Source organism: Lampetra fluviatilis, chromosome 2 (assembly GCF_964198595.1).
Source record: "Lampetra fluviatilis chromosome 2, kcLamFluv1.1, whole genome shotgun sequence".
Taxonomy (NCBI): domain Eukaryota; kingdom Metazoa; phylum Chordata; class Hyperoartia; order Petromyzontiformes; family Petromyzontidae; genus Lampetra; species Lampetra fluviatilis.
Window position 1 is genome coordinate 12796607 of NC_136276.1, and position 20829 is coordinate 12817435.

Consider the following 20829-nt stretch of genomic DNA (forward strand, 5'->3'; position numbering starts at 1 on the left):
TCTCTATCCGTGTCAATGACAGGAGTACCACAACTCAATCTGACCGCTTGCGAAAGTGACTTCCAACAAACGCCCATTGTCCAGGTTTGGCAAAATTCGACATCATCCACCAAGAGATGGCAAGATAAAGCAAAGCATTCCCTCTTTATCAAAACTGTAAACTTTAATTGTTAAGACCAGCTATGTCCAGACGGGGGAAAAAAAAAACATTGACTTTTTTCATAAGTACACATTTTTCAAAGAATGAGGAAATATATGTACAGCCTTTTAAATAAATAAGTTTAAATGATTTAGATCACGTACATTTAATGAACCCCCCCCCCCTCCCCCCTCAGTACCTAGAGATCAGCCAGACGGGTTCGGAGTGACCCCCTTTCGCCTGCCCCACGCGGCGGAGCGCTTTTAAACCCTCGGCCCGAGTGTTGAGGTAGTTAATGGCGGGCACAGTTTGACTACCCTCATCGAGCGAGGCCGCGCGTCCCGTCGCGTACACCTCGCCCGCCGGTGGCCACGGGCCGTGTCCGAGCGGGCCGCAACGGTGGGGCAGCGCGCCCGGTGGCTTCCTGGCGGTTCCTCGCTCGAGTCGGCTCGGCTGCAGGATAGCCTCGAAGCACGAATCCTCACATTTATATACTTTGTCACCAATTACACTTTTTTTGTCGATTAAACGGTATTTAAAATAAAAATATATTATATGTAAAAAAAAAGTTACTTTTGCGGAAGGAGGAGCGGGGGTGAGGGTCGGAGTGGGAGGGGAGCGAAATAAACAAAATGTTTACGCAAACAAATCTGGCAACGGAGGGTTAAGGGGGGGGCGGGTGGGGCGCGGGGGGCGAGGGTAGTCACGGCGACCGTAGCAGCTGCGAAGTGGCACGGATTGCGGCTCGACACGGCTTCAGCATCGCGGCGCTTCGCCGTCGTTACAACGACTACAGCCTCGGCGTCGGGTTCGCGGAGCGTGGCGCGCGCGCGAGCGGGCGGGTGAAGAAAGCTCGTGCGCCTCAGTAGGAGCGGTGGTCATGCCCGGCGCGGCTCGCCGACCAACGCTCGTCAAAGAGCCTGACACGGGAGCGGCGGCGGCAGAAACAGCCGCGGCTCGCCTCGTGCGCCGGAATCCATTCGGCAATTTCCGCCGATGGCGACGGAGTTCGGTGGCAGTACGGGCGCGATCGCCGCCGGCCGGCCTCAGCCCTCGTGGGCACGGCTGGCTCGGGCCCCCGGCTCCTCGCGCTGCCCTTATTCGTGTATTTCCTCCGTGTCCTCCCTTTGATCTTCTTTAGTTCTGGCGCGAGTCTCGTCAAACGAACGTCAAATCCCAGTGCTGGACTCATTCACAGTAATGCGCGGATTCGCCGCGTGCTCTTTACAGGGGCGGGTTGCCCCACTCCCACCCCCCCCCCCGGAGCCGCACTCCTCGACAAAAACGACGGAGGGGACGGGGGTCTGCTCCGAGGCAAGACGGCGCGTGTTTTTTTTAAGTTCACGAACAAACTAAAAGAAACGAGAGTCGTACACTGGAGGTCCCCTTCGGCCGGGCTGCCGCAGGAACAACAGCACGGTCGCGGTGAGATCTGATGCAAAGGTGCTTCAGAGTTTCTAAGGCATTTCAACGCCTGATGAATGCAAATCCTCAAGCGCGCTCAACATCGGCAACTTGCACGGCAGACAGGCGGGCCGGGCCGGGCTCACGAGCCGGCGGTCCCTTCACTTGCACGTGTGGATGTCGTAGACGCGCGCGCACTCCTGGCAGCTCACGTAGCAGCACCAGTGGAAGACGCACTTGCACTTCTCCCGGCGCCTCTCTGTGTGCGTGTTGTAGCCGCGGCTGCAGCACAGCAGGTCGCAGCCGTCGATGCCGTGCGACGTGAGGTTGCAGGGCCGGCCGTGGGTGCCCAGCGAGCCCGTCTCGACGCTTGGCTCGCAGAAGTTGGGCGACGTCTCGTAGTAGACGAGGTCGCGCTCCGCCGGCGGCTTGAAGAGCGGGTACTTGGGCCGCAGCGTCTCGACCCAGCCGCGCGACTCGCGGTGCCGCTCCACCAGCATCTCGGAGGCGCTGTCGTACTTGTCCTTGAGGTGGTCGCCCACCGTGCGGAAGCTGGGCTGCGCCCACCAGCACGTCTTCACCTCGCAGCTGCCCGACAGCCCGTGGCACTTGCACTTGCGCTGCATGAAGTCCAGGATAGACTACGCGATGGGGTGAGGGGGGAGGGGCGGTGGGGATGGGACATGGGAGAGAGAAAACAGCGTTGAGTGAAGGTGACTCGTGATTCGTGAAAACTCTGCCAGGTTTGGAGAGGCACGGTGGCAGCGGAGCCTGCGAGGTGCGGACGCTGGCAAAACGGAGTCAGCGATCACCTGCGGTGGTCGTAATGTATTTATGTTGATGGATGTACGTTCGCACCATGCGTAGCCAACCCTGATAATCGGAGGTGCGATGCTTTGGGAACCTCCAGCAGCCACATGTCTGGCTGTGCGTCGTGTGTCGTCGTCGTCATAACTTCATTCGCTTTATAAATGAAACCCTGGCAAACGAACTCGCTCTCCGGGTTAATTAATCAGCTCATGAGTCTCCCCAAGGGGATCCCTCAAGGTCGTGATAAAACATGCGACCAACACAACAGCATTCGCAACTCCGCTCCCGACCAAACACCTCTACTCTGCAATAAGCTCGTCCACACGCCCACACATCCACACAAATACAAACCAACCTCAAGCGGAGGAGGCACACAACCTCTGAACATCCCGAGTGCCATAGCGGACGCCCCACAGACGCACAACGGAGGAATGGACACGCTCAGTGATGTCCACTCTAGGTACGAAGGGCTTGTGTGTCGATTAAGAAGGACTCTTCAAGCAGCATTGTGCTTGGTCTCAATGTTATTTGGCACGGAATCGAGTACTTGATCTAGGACACACGCAGCAGGGCTTGTGGATGTATTTCCTTGGCGTGATGCTGGACGATCGATGGCTCCTTTTATTAAACAGCAGACACCTTCACCTTTGTTGGCTTCCGTGTTGTTCTGGTGGACACTTCTCGATTCAAAAACCATTCCGCAAGTCACGACTCTCGGCTGGAAGTTTTCACGCGTCGTGGCAAATGCGCTGTGAAGGAGGATGGAAGGTCTATCCCCAACAATCCGATGTATATGAACGTGAAGGTCATGAAGGATTAATTTACGTGAAAAAACTAGGATGAGGATAATGCGATGGCTGTATAGGGTGGAGTAGTGGCACAGTGGTTCGCGAACGATATTACAAATCTTAGTGGCCGGAGTTCAAATCCAAACCGTGGCTGACATCAGTGGAGACTGGTATCTGAACTGATCCTGCCTCACACCTCACTAACCACCAAACAACGTTGAAGATCAAGGTGAGCGATGGTCAAACAACACTCGTGACCAAAACGGCATGGGGAGGCCTTCATGAGCCGAGTTGGTTTACGAAAGTCCAGCGCGGGGGGGGGGGATGTTTGGCCAAAGCCTCTTTAAGTGTGCTTGAGGCTGTTGAACAGTGTTCGCAAATCCTTGATTTTTAATCCACGGCCAGTGAGCGCCCAATAGTTGTGCCAAAGTGCACAAGCTATGCTCCCGTAATGTAACCTAAAGTGCAACTCCTCTCGCTTCGGCTTTCCCCAGAGGCGAGCGCGTTCGTGCGCAGTCGTGCGGCGTGCGCCCCACTCGCAAGACACCTCGAGGGAAAACTCGTTTTTTGTTTGTTAAATGGGACTTTTTTTTTCAGCAGTGGATGTGACAAAAAAATAAGTTTGAAAGATTATCGGTAAGCAAAGCAGAGAGAGAGACGGACAGGTGGGCACATGGCCAAATATCGAGATTAATGCGTGTGAGCCGAGCCAGTTCCGCAGATATTATGCAACTTTGGCCCACCACTTGCCAACTCGGCGCGGGAAAGCGACCGGCACATGTCACGTACGAGCGCCGATCCCAGGAGAATGTTTTCCCCAGTGCCTCCAGGAGCTCAAGCTGTAGCCTGTGCGAAGGAGTGAACCTCGTTCTGGATCCGCTCTCGAAAAGAAATCTACTATTTCTCAAATGCACGTTAAAACTCGGCTCAAACTGATGTCGGGCAGGGATTCACGCGCACTGCACCCCCCATTGGTTCGATCCCTGTTCAAGTCTAACTGCAGTGGTGAGTGATATCCAAAGCTATCCTAACTCGCCCTTAGATGAGAACCTGATGCTGTGGCGTGCCCTAAATATCAGCCCTCCGCGAGACAAACACGGACAGCCCTTTTGCGCGCGGGCGCCTTTGCCTCTGCCGCGCACACGCCACGATGGCCCCAAGCCTCGCGCCAGACACCTGCCGCACTTTTGGGAATTCGTCGTTCGGCGAAAGATCCGCGGACACGGGGTTTTTCTTGGTTTTTCACGGTAGCATCTCCGGTGTTACCCCCGGCTACGGCGCAGGCGTGATCTTGATGTTGATAGGGAGGGCGAAGCTTCCATCTCGCCGCGTTCGCTAAAGTGCTGTGGTGTTCGTGGTGGAGGGGGAGGGGGGTGGCGGCCTCTCTCTTGTCTCGGCTCTCATTGCTCGAGGAGCGTGTGTCAATCTTGCCGCCCCACGCGTGAACACTTGCTCACTGCCCGGCCCGGCTCGGCGGGTCCAGCTGACTCACGCGGCGGTCGCCTGTAGCGTTGTGCGTCTGCGCAGGCCGCGAACAAAAAAAAAACTGCCGAGGTTGTGAGAGAAAGAGAGAGAGAGAAAAAAAAGAAACAAGAAATTTCTGCGAAGGCAGCGAGTGTGGTTTTTGCGGCTCTCTGCACCGTGACGGGGCTCGTCAAGGGACTCTGTTTACATTGCTTCACAAACAAATGGGATCTTAAAGATCTCTGCCGAGAACGGAAAAAAAATGCACGAAAGCCAACGCGCGCGCCCCTTGTCCCTTCCTCTCCACGCTAGACCCCCACCCCCCAAAAAAAAAGGTGCCTTATGTAATTTTTGCATATTTTCGTTAAGTTCCTCCTCGACATTGTTCAAATTCCCACTTATTCCGAGAGAAAACACCAGCGTGGTAACAAAGCGGCCTCTGCTTGTTTACATTAGACACAGGAATCCACTTTGGCTTTCCCAAAGTCCCCCCCCCCCCGCGCGCAGCAGCAACAGCAGCAGCAGCAGGTGCGGCCGCGGCAGAGAAATGTCCTCCCGGCCTCGGAGAGCGAGCACCTGGCGGGGGCGTCGTGGGAACCGGGGGCGGCACCGCACCAACGACCATCGCGCTCCGTCGCCCGAGAGCTGTTGTCTCGAAACCGCGAACGCGCACCCCCACCGCCACCGCCATCACCACCGCCGCCGCCGCCGCCACCGCCGCCACCGCCGCCACCACCGCCGCCACCGCCACCCCCACCGCCATCGCCACAACCACCGCCGCCGCCGCCGCCACCGCCACCGCCACCGCCACCACCACCACCACCGCCACCGCCGCCGCCACCACCACCGCCACCGCCACCGCCACCACCACCACCACAACCACAACCACCGCCACCACCACTGCCACCGCCACCACCGCCACTGCCACCACCACCACCGCCGTGCGAGCGATTGACGCCGGGGGAGCGAGTGATGTTGGCTCCCGCCGTGTCAGCAGTGCGCGCCGAACGACGATCCAGGCCCCCCCCCCCCCCGCTTGAGGTTTCTTCGCCTGCCGCGGCGTTTGAGCTAATTCTCGGTGACGTTATTTCATCGAGAGGGCCGTGCCGGCAATCTCCGGACGCCGCCGTTCTTCGTCGGCGTGAGGAGACGGCTTAGGCTGAGGCTGAGGAAGGTCTGGACCATATTTTTGTAGTTGACAGCCCTAATAGGTACTCGCGAACAACAACTGCCCCAACAATCTGTTTAGACTTTAGAGCCTATGCGGGGGATCTTTGTCTCTGTGCGTGTGTGACTGTATGGGCGTAGGAATGGGGAGGGCTGTGAGGGGCCAGGCTGTGGATCTGTAATGTTCACGTTGAGTGGGTGTCAAGTGCAAAAGTACATGTAACAACTTCTGTAGTTGGTGCTCTAACTCTGTCCCAAGAGAAACCGCTCTAATTTCGTGAAGCCGCACTTCATTAAGTGTGGTTAACACATAAGCAGAAAACCAGATTTACCATTCACAGCTGCGCATTACCTCATTCTGTTGCACAAGCATAAACATCATACCTTAAACCTTGAGCTTCTGTAGAATTTAGCTGACCTCTGCCATGTTGAGCACAGAGGTCGCTAGGTGGTGATGATCAGGGTGGCGTTGGTGGTGCTGGCGTTCGCTGCATTGGCACTGGTGATCATGTTGGCATTGGCTGTGATTGACGCTGCTGGTGGTGGTGATTGTAGCAGTGTTGGCGATGATTGGCTGTGATTGACACATTTGGCGGTGGTGATCGTAGCAGTGTTGGCGATGATTGGCTGTGATTGACGCTGCTGATGGTGGTGATCGTAGCAGCGTTGGCAATAATTGGCTGTGATTGACACTTTTGGCGGTGGTGATCGTAGCAGTGTTGGCGATGATTGGCTGTGATTGACACTGTTGGCGGTGGTGATCGTGGCAGCGTTGGCGATGATTGGCTGTGATTGACACTGTTGGCGGTGGTGATCGTGGCAGCGTTGGTGATGATTGGCTGTGATTGACGCTGCTGGTGGTGGTGATCGTAGCAGTGTTGGCGATGATTGGCTGTGATTGACACTGTTGGTGGTGGTGATCGTGGCAGTGTTGGCGATGATTGGCTGTGATTGACACTGTTGGCGGTGGTGATCGTGGCAGTGTTGGCGATGATTGGCTGTGATTGACACTGCTGGTGGTGGTGATCGTAGCAGTGTTGGCGATGATTGGCTGTGATTGACACTGCTGGTGGTGGTGATCGTAGCAGTGTTGGTGATGATTGGCTGTGATTGACACTGCTGGTGGTGGTGATCGTAGCAGTGTTGGCGATGATTGGCTGTGATTGACACTGCTGGTGGTGGTGATCGTGGCAGTGTTGGTGATGATTGGCTGTGATTGACACATTTGGCGGTGGTGATCGTAGCAGTGTTGGCGATGATTGGCTGTGATTGACACTGTTGGCGGTGGTGATAGTGGCAGTGTTGGTGATGATTGGCTGTGATTGACGCTGTTGGCGGTGGTGATCGTGGCAGTGTTGGCGATGATTGGCTGTGATTGACACTGCTGATGGTGGTGATCGTGGCAGTGTTGGTGATGATTGGCTGTGATTGACGCTGTTGGTGGAGGTGATCGTGGCAGTGTTGGCGATGATTGGCTGTGATTGACGCTGTTGGCGGTGGTGATCGTGGCAGTGTTGGCGATGATTGGCTGTGATTGACACTGCTGATGGTGGTGATCGTGGCAGTGTTGGTGATGATTGACTGTGATTGACGCTGCTGGTGGTGGTGACCGTGGCAGTGTTGGCGATGATTGGCTGTGATTGACACTGCTGGTGGTGGTGATCGTGGCAGTGTTGGTGATGATTGGCTGTGATTGACACATTTGGCGGTGGTGATCGTAGCAGTGTTGGCGATGATTGGCTGTGATTGACACTGTTGGCGGTGGTGATCGTGGCAGCGTTGGTGATGATTGGCTGTGATTGACACTGTTGGTGGTGGTGATCGTGGCAGCGTTGGCGATGATTGGCTGTGATTGACACTGCTGGTGGTGGTGATCGTGGAAGTGTTGGCGATGATTGTCTGTGATTGACACTGTTGGCGGTGGTAATCGTGGCAGTGTTGGCGATGATTGGCTGTGATTGACGCTGTTGGCGGTGGTAATCGTGGCAGTGTTGGTGATGAATGGCTGTGATTGACGCTGTTGGCGGTGGTAATCGTGGCAGTGTTGGCGATGATTGGCTGTGATTGACACTGCTGGTGGTGGTGATCGTGGCAGTGTTGGCGATGATTGTCTGTGATTGACACTGTTGGCGGTGGTAATCGTGGCAGTGTTGGCGATGATTGGCTGTGATTGACGCTGTTGGCGGTGGTAATCGTGGCAGTGTTGGCGATGATAGGCTGTGATTGACACTGCTGGCGGTGGTAATCGTGGCAGTGTTGGTGATGATTGGCTGTGATTGACACTGTTGGCGGTGGTAATCGTGGCAGTGTTGGCGATGATTGGCTGTGATTGACACTGCTGGCGGTGGTAATCGTGGCAGTGTTGGTGATGATTGGCTGTGATTGACACTGTTGGCGGTGGTAATCGTGGCAGTGTTGGCGATGATTGGCTGTGATTGACACTGTTGGCGGTGGTAATCGTGGCAGTGTTGGTGATGATTGGCTGTGATTGACGCTGTTGGCGGTGGTAATCGTGGCAGTGTTGGCGATGATTGGCTGTGATTGACACTGTTGGCGGTGGTAATCGTGGCAGTGTTGGCGATGATTGGCTGTGATTGACACTGCTGGTGGTGGTGATCGTGGCAGTGTTGGCGATGATTGGCTGTGATTGACACTGTTGGCGGTGGTAATCGTGGCAGTGTTGGCGATGATTGGCTGTGATTGACACTGCTGATGGTGGTGATCGTGGCAGTGTTGGCGATGATTGTCTGTGATTGACACTGTTGGCGGTGGTAATCGTGGCAGTGTTGGCGATGATTGGCTGTGATTGACACTGTTGGCGGTGGTAATCGTGGCAGTGTTGGCGATGATTGGCTGTGATTGACACTGCTGATGGTGGTGATCGTGGCAGTGTTGGCGATGATTGTCTGTGATTGACACTGTTGGCGGTGGTAATCGTGGCAGTGTTGGTGATGAATGGCTGTGATTGACACTGTTGGCGGTGGTAATCGTGGCAGTGTTGGCGATGATTGGCTGTGATTGACGCTGTTGGCGGTGGTAATCGTGGCAGTGTTGGCGATGATTGGCTGTGATTGACACTGTTGGCGGTGGTGATCGTGGCAGTGTTGGCGATGATTGGCTCTGATTGACACTGTTGGCGGTGGTAATCGTGGCAGTGTTGGCGATGATTGGCTGTGATTGACGCTGTTCGCGGTGGTAATCGTGGCAGTGTTGGCGATGATTGGCTGTGATTGACACTGTTGGCGGTGGTAATCGTAGCAGTGTTGGCGATGATTGGCTGTGATTGACACTGCTGGTGGTGGTGATCGTGGCAGTGTTGGCGATGATTGGCTGTGATTGACACTGTTGGCGGTGGTAATCGTGGCAGTGTTGGCGATGATTGGCTGTGATTGACACTGCTGGTGGTGGTGATCGTGGCAGTGTTGGTGATGAATGGCTGTGATTGACGCTGTTGGCGGTGGTAATCGTGGCAGTGTTGGCGATGATTGGCTGTGATTGACACTGCTGGCGGTGGTAATCGTGGCAGTGTTGGCGATGATTGGCTGTGATTGACACTGCTGGCGGTGGTAATCGTGGCAGTGTTGGCGATGATTGGCTGTGATTGACACTGCTGGCGGTGGTAATCGTGGCAGTGTTGGCGATGATTGGCTGTGATTGACACTGTTGGCGGTGGTAATCGTGGCAGTGTTGGCGATGATTGGCTGTGATTGACACTGTTAGCGGTGGTGATCGTGGCAGTGTTGGTGATGATTGGCTGCGATTGACGCTGTTGGTGGTGGTGATCGTGGCGGTGTTGGTGATGATTGGCTGCGATTGACGCTGTTGGTGGTGGTGATCGTGGCAGTGTTGGTGATGATTGGCTGCGATTGACGCTGTTGGTGGTGGTGATCGTGGCGGTGTTGGTGATGATTGGCTGCGATTGACGCTGTTGATGGTGGTGATCGTGGCAGTGTTGGTGATGATTGGCTGCGATTGACGCTGTTGGTGGTGGTGATCGTGGCGGTGTTGGCGATGATTGGCTGCGATTGACGCTGTTGGTGGTGGTGATCGTGGCAGTGTTGGCGATGATTGGCTGCGATTGACACTGCTGGCAGTGGTGATCGTGGCAGTGTTGGCGATGATTGGCTGTGATTGACACTGCTGATGGTGGTGATCGTGGCAGTGTTGGCGATGATTGTCTGTGATTGACACTGTTGGCGGTGGTAATCGTGGCAGTGTTGGTGATGAATGGCTGTGATTGACACTGTTGGCGGTGGTAATCGTGGCAGTGTTGGCGATGATTGGCTGTGATTGACGCTGTTGGCGGTGGTAATCGTGGCAGTGTTGGCGATGATTGGCTGTGATTGACACTGTTGGCGGTGGTGATCGTGGCAGTGTTGGCGATGATTGGCTCTGATTGACACTGTTGGCGGTGGTAATCGTGGCAGTGTTGGCGATGATTGGCTGTGATTGACGCTGTTGGCGGTGGTAATCGTAGCAGTGTTGGCGATGATTGGCTGTGATTGACACTGCTGGTGGTGGTGATCGTGGCAGTGTTGGCGATGATTGGCTGTGATTGACACTGTTGGCGGTGGTAATCGTGGCAGTGTTGGCGATGATTGGCTGTGATTGACACTGCTGGTGGTGGTGATCGTGGCAGTGTTGGCGATGATTGGCTGTGATTGACACTGCTGGTGGTGGTGATCGTGGAAGTGTTGGCGATGATTGGCTGTGATTGACACTGTTGGCGGTGGTAATCGTGGCAGTGTTGGCGATGATTGGCTGTGATTGACGCTGTTCGCGGTGGTAATCGTGGCAGTGTTGGTGATGAATGGCTGTGATTGACGCTGTTGGCGGTGGTAATCGTGGCAGTGTTGGCGATGATTGGCTGTGATTGACACTGCTGGCGGTGGTAATCGTGGCAGTGTTGGCGATGATTGGCTGTGATTGACACTGCTGGCGGTGGTAATCGTGGCAGTGTTGGCGATGATTGGCTGTGATTGACACTGCTGGCGGTGGTAATCGTGGCAGTGTTGGCGATGATTGGCTGTGATTGACACTGCTGGCGGTGGTAATCGTGGCAGTGTTGGCGATGATTGGCTGCGATTGACACTGTTGGCGGTGGTAATCGTGGCAGTGTTGGCGATGATTGGCTGCGATTGACGCTGTTGGTGGTGGTGATCGTGGCGGTGTTGGCGATGATTGGCTGCGATTGACGCTGTTGGTGGTGGTGATCGTGGCAGTGTTGGCGATGATTGGCTGCGATTGACACTGCTGGCAGTGGTGATCGTGGCAGTGTTGGCGATGATTGGCTGTGATTGACACTGTTGGTGGTGGTGATCGTGGCGGTGTTGGCGATGATTTGCTGTGATTGACACTGTTGGTGGTGGTGATCGTGGCGGTGTTGGCGATGATTGGCTGTGATTGACACTGTTGGTGGAGGTGATCGTGGCGGTGTTGGCGATGATTTGCTGTGATTGACACTGTTGGTGGTGGTGATCGTGGCGGTGTTGGCGATGATTTGCTGTGATTGACACTGTTGGTGGTGGTGATCGTGGCAGTGTTGGTGATGATTGGCTGTGATTGACACTGCTGGCGGTGGTAATCGTGGCAGTGTTGGCGATGATTGGCTGTGATTGACACTGCTGGCGGTGGTAATCGTGGCAGTGTTGGCGATGATTGGCTGCGATTGACACTGTTGGCGGTGGTAATCGTGGCAGTGTTGGCGATGATTGGCTGCGATTGACGCTGTTGGTGGTGGTGATCGTGGCGGTGTTGGCGATGATTGGCTGCGATTGACGCTGTTGGTGGTGGTGATCGTGGCAGTGTTGGCGATGATTGGCTGCGATTGACACTGCTGGCAGTGGTGATCGTGGCAGTGTTGGCGATGATTGGCTGTGATTGACACTGTTGGTGGTGGTGATCGTGGCGGTGTTGGCGATGATTTGCTGTGATTGACACTGTTGGTGGTGGTGATCGTGGCGGTGTTGGCGATGATTGGCTGTGATTGACACTGTTGGTGGTGGTGATCGTGGCTGTGTTGGCGATGATTGGCTGTGATTGACACTGTTGGTGGAGGTGATCGTGGCGGTGTTGGCGATGATTGGCTGTGATTGACACTGTTGGTGGAGGTGATCGTGGCGGTGTTGGCGATGATTGGCTGTGATTGACACTGTTGGTGGAGGTGATCGTGGCGGTGTTGGTGATGATTGGCTGTGATTGACACTGTTGGTGGTGGTGATTGTGGCGGTGTTGGCGATGATTGGCTGTGATTGACACTGTTGGTGGTGGTGATCGTGGCAGTGTTGGCGATGATTGGCTGCGATTGACACTGTTGGTGGTGGTGATCGTGGCAGTGTTGGCGATGATTGGCTGCGATTGACACTGCTGGTGGTGGTGATCGTGGCAGTGTTGGCGATGATTGGCTGCGATTGACACTGCTGGCAGTGGTGATCGTGGCAGTGTTGGCGATGATTGGCTGTGATTGACACTGTTGGTGGTGGTGATCGTGGCAGTGTTGGCGATGATTGGCTGTGATTGACACTGCTGGCAGTGGTGATCGTGGCAGTGTTGGCGATGATTGGCTGTGATTGACACTGCTGGCGGTGGTGATCGTGGCGGTGTTGGTGATGATTGGCTGTGATTGACACTGCTGGTGGTGGTGATCGTGGCGGTGTTGGTGATGATTGGCTGTGATTGACACTGCTGGTGGTGGTGATCGTGGCGGTCTTGGTGATGATTGGCTGTGATTGGCACTGCTGGTGGTGGTGATCGTGGCGGTGTTGGTGATGATTGGCTGTGATTGACACTGTTGGTGGAGGTGATCGTGGCGGTGTTGGCGATGATTGGCTGTGATTGACACTGTTGGTGGAGGTGATCGTGGCGGTGTTGGCGATGATTGGCTGTGATTGACGCTGCTGGTGGTGGTGATCGTGGCAGTGTTGGCGATGATTGGCTGTGATTGACACTGTTGGTGGAGGTGATCGTGGCGGTGTTGGCGATGATTGGCTGTGATTGACGCTGCTGGTGGTGGTGATCGTGGCGGTGTTGGCGATGATTGGCTGTGATTGACACTGTTGGTGGAGGTGATCGTGGCGGTGTTGGCGATGATTGGCTGTGATTGACGCTGCTGGTGGTGGTGATCGTGGCGGTGTTGGCGATGATTGGCTGTGATTGACACTGTTGGTGGTGGTGATCGTGGCAGTGTTGGCGATGATTGGCTGTGATTGACACTGTTGGTGGTGGTGATCGTGGCAGTGTTGGCGATGATTGGCTGTGATTGACACTGTTGGTGGTGGTGATCGTGGCAGTTTTGGCGATGATTGGCTGTGATTGACACTGTTGGTGGTGGTGATCGTGGCAGTTTTGGCGATGATTGGCTGTGATTGACACTGCTGGTGGTGGTGATCGTGGCAGTGTTGGCGATGATTGGCTGTGATTGACACTGCTGGCGGTGGTAATCGTGGCAGTGTTGGCGATGATTGGCTGTGATTGACGCTGTTGGCGGTGGTAATTGTGGCAGTGTTGGCGATGATTGGCTGTGATTGACACTGCTGGCGGTGGTAATCGTGGCGGTGTTGGCGATGATTGGCTGTGATTGACACTGTTGGTGGTGATCGTGGCAGTGTTGGTGATGATTGGCTGTGATTGACACTGTTGGTGGTGATCGTGGCAGTGTTGGTGATGATTGGCTGTGATTGACACTGTTGGTGGTGATCGTGGCGGTGTTGGCGATGATTGGCTGCGATTGACACTGCTGGCGGTGGTGATCGTGGCAGTGTTGGCGATGATTGGCTGTGATTGACACTGTTGGTGGTGGTGATCGTGGCGGTGTTGGCGATGATTGGCTGTGATTGACACTGTTGGTGGAGGTGATCGTGGCGGTGTTGGCGATGATTGGCTGCGATTGACGCTGCTGGCGGTGGTGATCGTGGCAGTGTTGGCGATGATTGGCTGTGATTGACACTGTTGGTGGTGGTGATCGTGGCGGTGTTGGCGATGATTGGCTGTGATTGACACTGTTGGTGGTGGTGATCGTGGCAGTGTTGGCGATGATTGGCTGTGATTGACACTGTTGGTGGAGGTGATCGTGGTGGTGTTGGCGATGATTGGCTGTGATTGACACTGTTGGTGGAGGTGATCGTGGCGGTGTTGGCGATGATTGGCTGTGATTGACACTGTTGGTGGAGGTGATCGTGGCGGTGTTGGCGATGATTGGCTGTGATTGACACTGCTGGTGGTGGTGATCGTGGCGGTGTTGGCGATGATTGGCTGTGATTGACACTGCTGGTGGTGGTGATCGTGGCGGTGTTGGCGATGATTGGCTGTGATTGACGCTGCTGGCGGTGGTGATCGTGGCAGCGTTGTACTCACGACGCGGCCGGCCTCGTTGTTGTGCCGGTTCATGGCGGAGCGCGCGTCGGGGCGGTTTTCGCGCGCGTCAGCGAACTCGCGCGACACCATGACGCCAAAGTCGGCGTCCTCGCTGCAGCCGCCCCACTTCCAGCCGCCGCTCGGCTCGCCCCGGTGTTTGTTGTCGCAGCCGCAGATGGTGGACGTCCCGTCGGCGCACGCCCGCGTCACCGCGAAGCCGACGCCCGCGGACGAGACGGCGTGCACGAAGGACGCCTCGCGCGTGGCTGCGCAGAGAGCGGACGAGGAATCACACGTCATTTTACACGCTTTCATTTAACTCACTCTGTCTGTTGTTGTTGTTGTTGTCGTTGTTATATCCTCAAATTTTGTAACTCAATTTTAACCCACTTCCCAATGTGGTATCGACTGCAAACTTGGTCTACTTATGTCATACTGATGACAATACTATATTCTATCATAAAAAATTAAAACATATATTTTTAAACATTTTTTTTCATATGTTATGTTTCGGCTTGGGTCTAATTGTCCACGGTAAACTGACATTGGCTGTAATTGGCCACGGTCCCTTACGTTATGGCAAGCTTTGGGGCCACTTCCCGGAGTCGTGGAGTTCTTCCATTACTAGTACATTTCATAAAAGCGTGTTTAAAAAAAAGTGTTTTGAGATATTACTTGTTTTTTTAATGTGCTCGTCGTGGCTGCTGAGGACTGTTTGCCGAAAGTGCCGAGTGCCGAGTGCGTCCCGATGGTTTCACACGTGGGCTTGCGTGACCGTTTGCACGATTCGCCGTTGGTTTATTGTGTGGTTTGACCATCGTGGAGGTGTGACGTCAATCAGAGCTGTGGACGTCCACCTTGGTGTGCTCGCTTTTCACGCGCAATTGCCGGCGGTTTTTCGCGAAACAAAATCAATCGGCAAGTCCGGCCGTGGCGTCGCGACTGGATTTGTTTGGCCGTGTCGGGTGGTGGAGGGCCGCTCAGCTCTCTAATGGACATCACACCGACACGATCGTTAAAACCAAAATGAAGTAATGACAAATCAGGTTGTTGATAGATAAGCGTTTTGTATTCTGGAATTGAGCAAGGTTATTGTTAAAGGGGCTTGGCAAAAACAGGCGATGATGATGGTAGGAAACGGAATTTAAAAGTTGAGCAGTGGCAAGGAAAGAAGCAGAAAGGGAAGCGTTGTGACCTGCGGTGTGGTGGGTGGGTGAGCGAGTGTGTGAGTGAATCAGTGGGTGGGTGAGTGGGTGTGTAAGTTGTAACCTGCAGTGTGGTGGGTGAGTGGGTGAGTGGGTGTGTAAGGTGTGACCTGCAGTGTGGTGGGTGAGTGGGTGTGTAAGGTGTGACCTGCAGTGTGGTGGGTGAGTGGGTGAGTGGGTGTGTAAGGTGTGACCTGCAGTGTGGTGGGTGAGTGGGTGAATGGGGGTGTAAGGTGTGACCTGAAGTTTGGTGGTTGAGTGGGTGAGTGGGTGTGTAAGGTGTGACCTGCAGTGTGGTGGGTGAGTGGGTGAGTGGGGGTGTAAGGTGTGACCTGCAGTGTGGTGGGTGAGTGGGTGAGTGGGGGTGTAAGGTGTGACCTGCAGTGTGGTGGGTGAGTGGGTGAGTGGGTGTGTAAGGTGTGACCTGCAGTGTGGTGGGTGAGTGGGTGTGTAAGGTGTGACCTGCAGTGTGGTGGGTGAGTGGGTGAGTAGGTGTGTAAGGTGTGACCTGCAGTGTGGTGGGTGAGTGGGTGAGTGGGTGTGTAATTTGTGACCTGCAGTGTGGTGGTTGAGTGGGTGTGTAAGGTGTGACCTGCAGTGTGGTGGGTGAGTGGGTGAGTGGGTGTGTAAGGTGTGACCTGCAGTGTGGTGGGTGAGTGGGTGTGTAACGTGTGACCTGCAGTGTGGTGGGTGAGTGGGTGAGTGGGTGTGTAAGTTGTGACCTGCAGTGTGGTGGTTGAGTGGGTGAGTGGGGGTGTAAGGTGTGACCTGCAGTGTGGTGGGTGAGTGGGTGAGTGGGTGTGTAAGATGTGACCTGCAGTGTGGTGGGTGAGTGGGGGTGTAAGGTGTGACCTGCAGTGTGGTGGTTGACCACAGAAATGTGATTGCGATGGCACAGTTGGTTTGGTAGACCCGAGACCTCAACATGGGATGACTGTTTTGAGGTTTTATCATTTTGCAAAGTATTTTTAAGTTCTCACTAAAGATGAAAACTGACAGTTGTATATAAGCATAACATAAAAAACGCACAATTGTCTTCACCACTGTTTTGTAACAGAGAAGTAGACAACATTCGGCTAACATTACAGTTAATTTTCTGATTGAGAAATTGATCAAGCATCTCAAGGCAAGAGCACCTTTCAAGAGGCTCTTGAGGCTCACCGACGAGATTCACGCTGCGCGTTCGTCTCGCCGAGTTCTCGTCGCTTCAATGAAACGGCCGTCGTTGATCAGTTAATTAACAATGTTACTAGCGCATTTACTTTTACACGCATTATATTTTACTCAAGACACCGCGAGCTAACATATTATCTGAGAAGCTAAGCAGGATTTGAGCATGAGGCTTACAACAGGTGCTATAAACTGCTACAGGACCCACATTATTGAGGTGCTGCAAGATCAAAGTTCATTTATTAGGTATAGCCCTGTGAGCCATTCGGCTCTTGAATCGGGTGCAACCGCAACAAACAAAAAACTAAAACATGAACAAGAAAAATCTTAAAGTGACTATGTGCAAACAGAAAATCCAAAGATCAATCATTGTGCTGTGCTTCTACGCCGCCACGTCTATGTTCCCCGCTAACTCCCAACCCCAACCACCCTGACGAGCGGGGGTCGAAGAATCGTTAAGGAAACCCCGTGACCCGCACGACGCGACAACGCGCTCGTCCAAGACTGGACCGACGGAGGAGCACACACGTGGCCATGGGGTGTCCGCACGGCCCGTTGGCTACGATCCCGCCGGGGGTTACGCAACACCCGTCCGACTCCTCGCCCGCCAACCCCCCGAACCCATGCGAACCTCGCGAGGCTCTCCCCCCGACGGCTCAGAAACAGAGCAAGCCCCGTTGCTCCTCGCCACGCGCAGGGGTCGTGGTCCACCCCCCCCCCCCCACTTCCGCGACGGTGTAGCCGATACTCCCGTTTAAGGGGCACCCAGGCGAGGGGGCGTTCTCCGTGTGACTCCGATCGTGCCGCATCTCGTCAAATCTCGTCAAATCTCGATTGAAAACTCGCTTCTTTGGAACCGCTTTTTGATGCTGAGTTTGTTGTCCTTCCCCCGAACCTCCAATGAGCACGGTTGGCTACGTACGGTGCAAAAGAAGTTAAACATACATACACGTTTGTCATCGTAAATACGATCCGTGCGTCACCTCGGGACAATGGCAACGTGGAGGACAACTGCGACCGATAGCTGCACCGGCCCCCGAGTGACTCTAAAGCGGCGCTTGGATCACGGCGGTGTGCGAGCGACGGCCGTCGCATCGAACGTCTCACCGTTCGCCGTGGCTGCCGTGCTGCGCTGCGACCAAAGCAACGACAAGCGTCAATAGCGAAGTTGCAACAAACGTACTTTTCTGCCTTGCATCCGACCATTGAGCTGGGATGACACACACACATTTATACTGTGTGTATTTAATCCCATAAAACGGCTGACTAGTTCACACAGAGTGCGTGCGACCGCAAGTTGCGTCTGGGTGCTTCAGAAGCAAACAAATCACGCCGGCGTCTGCAGGCTTCGCTTCGCCCGACACGTTCAGCCTGACGGCTTCGAACACCGCGCTCCCTTCCTCGCACGCGTCTCTGTTGATACCATAGGTTCGTCGTCTATTTAGAACGTCTATTGCGGGTCACCTACGCAAGGCTTTGGTGTATGCAGATGGTCTGTATGGATCTGTGGCAAGGACGACGAGGAACATTCTTTCTTACTGGGGGGCTGAATGATACGACGCTGCATATCCATCTGACGGGGCCACACATTGACACACAGCTCGGTCACTTTTGACGCGGCAAGGGGTCCCTTGCAGCTACAGAAGGGTACTGCGCGAGACACATTGAGAAGCTCGTTGTAGCCGGGTCAAAAAAAATTCCTCTCTAGTACCCGATCAGTGCGGCTAAGATGCTCGCCAAGTGCTCGGCTACGAATGGCTGCAGGCCACAAGAAACTAAGTGAAGGGTCAATACGACAGCTGAAGTCAGTCGAGTACAGAGGTACAGTCGACATAGACAGTGGTGCACAGTCGTTGCGAGCCGAGGGCATCGCACATTCGAGACAGCGTCCACATTTGACGCTTTAACTCTGTGTCCGCGTCGCAACGTTCGTCCGTTCAGGCGCTCATCAGCTCCGTGCATGGACACGCAGTTAGGAGGTGGAAACGTCGACGTCTCAACTCCCTCCCCACTCTGTGACTCTGTCGCTGTGCATGGTGCAAGAAACGAGCCTGGATCCTCACCGCTCAACCAAACGGGGGGAAATTGCTTTGGAGTTTCAACAGCCACGTGTTCTCACGTTTCACCCTCGTTGGGCATCATCGGCAAAGCCATGTCCAACCGCAGACTGCCATGGACCACACACAAGTGCTGCAGACTCTGGCTTGGGGCAGCGGTCTGAAACGTGGAGGGAGGGGAGGGGGAGGGTGTCTTGTTCCATGTGCAAGTTACAGGATGCCAGTGACCGCCGATGGTTGTTTCGGGTGTTAGAAGCGAGAATTGTAATCTCTGTTAGGATTTAGAGCCCGATTCGCATGTTGGCAAAGGATGGTCACTGGCGATGCGTGGACAGAAGTTTCCGCCAAAAAGTGAATGAGGCCCTTAACATCGAACCGGAGTGAGGAAGTGCTCACCCTCTGCGCCGATAAAGACGTGAATCAGAGCTCCCCGCTGCGTTTTCGGGTCTTGCCGTGAGCTGTCCGGCATCACGTCCGACGCTTTACTCGACGAGCAGGGAGCTACTTCTGCAGCGCCCAGCAAAATGAAGCGCTAGCACCCAAAACCGTGGCCGAAAGGTCACGCGGCACGGCCCGGGAAAATCTACACGGCAGAGAAAGTGAATTGAAGAGCCCACACATCCACGAGCGACGCCGACGCACGTGTGCGTGCAAAGGCGTGCGCACTTAGAAGTCCCAGCAGCCATTTCTCACACTCGGTTATTGCTGTCAAATGGGGCCTTGAGGACCATTTAGCCTGAACACGCAGGGCATGTGCTCAATGTTTCATCATGGAATGCCGTGTTTTAAGGTGCAATGTAATTATGGGCTTTGGCTCTCACTTTCCTTTACACGTGCCAGCAAGCCACCTGAGATCCATCGTGTGACAAAAAAAAGAGACGCGTGAAATGTGCACAGGGCAAATAAAACGCTCTTGTGAATGGAAAACGGCTCGATGATAAATTAGCGTACGGGGGCAGGGTGTGAGCTATGCATTAAAGTAGGGCGAGAGACAAAGCAGACAAAACCACACGCGCACGCACACACGGGAAAATTCTCATTAAATTAAACAAACGAAAGTATAAGCAATCCGGACATTTAAAAAAGATGAATGTCTATTAACATCGGTGAGTTTAACTGGCTGGCGTATACTGCCCAATCTTTCAGCTGATAGCCCTTCCGGCAAGGCAGCTTACGGCAGAGGAAACATAAACTTGTTTTACCCTCATTAAGGCTCATCAGTGAACCAACCCCGGGGACAAAGACAGAGATCCCCCATGTAGCCTTAACATATTTTTAGGGCAAGTGCTATTAACGAGCACCTGCGAAGGCCGGCGCAGCGTACTAGGAGGTGGGTGCCCAGCACCACGCCCGGTCAGCTTCATCTCCCCAGTGGCGATGTTTAAACATCCCACCAGATACTCATTTGAGGCTGAGTCGACCCAGGATCGGTTTAAATAATCGCCATTGGTGTTGGCAGTCGTGAGTGGGAACTGAACTTGGGTAACCAGGTTCGTAGTTTAGTGCACGAACCGCTGCATTACCGCTCGATGGCACAGCCACAGAATGACAGGCTGGAAGTCCACGGCTACATGTTCGAGGCCGTCGATATGAGAAAAAGAGAATGTGCCAGTGCAGTTGTATGCTGATTCAGTGAAGTTTTTACACAATGTAAAAGTTGGGTTGTTCTCGCTGACGAACGCCACCCAAGCTTTCAGCCGAATGACCTTCAATAAAAGCACGAGGTTGAGGTGGACGGATGGCTCATGGGTCAGAGCACTAAGCTGGCACTGCTGAGATCTTGGGTTTGAATGGAGGTTTCAGCCGCCCGTGATGAAACCGGATTCTCAGTCACAGTGAGGTGATAGCCTCAGCCTGGCCATCAATGACTGCATGAAAAAATCATTATATAGCGGATATTTCACATATTTAGATTTTTTAAAAATCCGTCCATAAAGATAACAATCATTGATTCGACTACCAAGCGTTAATCTCAGGAGTAGTTTGTTAATATCTACTTCCACTGGCCTTTCTCCAACATCGGGCGATGTATTGATCAGCGAGAGCTCTCTGTAGACACTTCGTAGGAGCACGTGACACCAAGAACATGATCGAATAGAATGAGCACAAAAGACAAACGGGAAACAAAAAGTAAGGCATCAAGTCGAGCCAGGTGTGGGAGTATACCATCCACCCTCCGGCACCAACTCCCCAGGGGGCCCTCCTGGCAAAGACTCCAAGCCGGCGACCCTTCCTATCCCCACATCGCTATGGCAACGGTCGACCTGCCACAG

At 54.2% G+C, this 20829-nt stretch overlaps 1 protein-coding gene across 2 annotated transcripts in view; it reads right to left on the bottom strand.

The window, feature by feature from the left end:
* Positions 1-350: 350 nt before the first annotated feature.
* The window catches only part of LOC144942960 (proto-oncogene Wnt-3-like), a 40734-nt gene continuing 20255 nt past the window's right edge, over positions 351-20829 (bottom strand). For both annotated transcript variants that reach the window (XM_078870028.1, XM_078870036.1), the window contains exons 3-4: positions 14125-14390; positions 351-2184 (exon numbers count right to left, since the gene is read on the bottom strand). In XM_078870028.1, coding sequence (XP_078726154.1) covers positions 1705-2184; positions 14125-14390 — 746 coding nt within the window. In that variant the 3' untranslated portion in view covers positions 351-1704. The remainder of the gene's footprint in view (positions 2185-14124; positions 14391-20829) is intronic.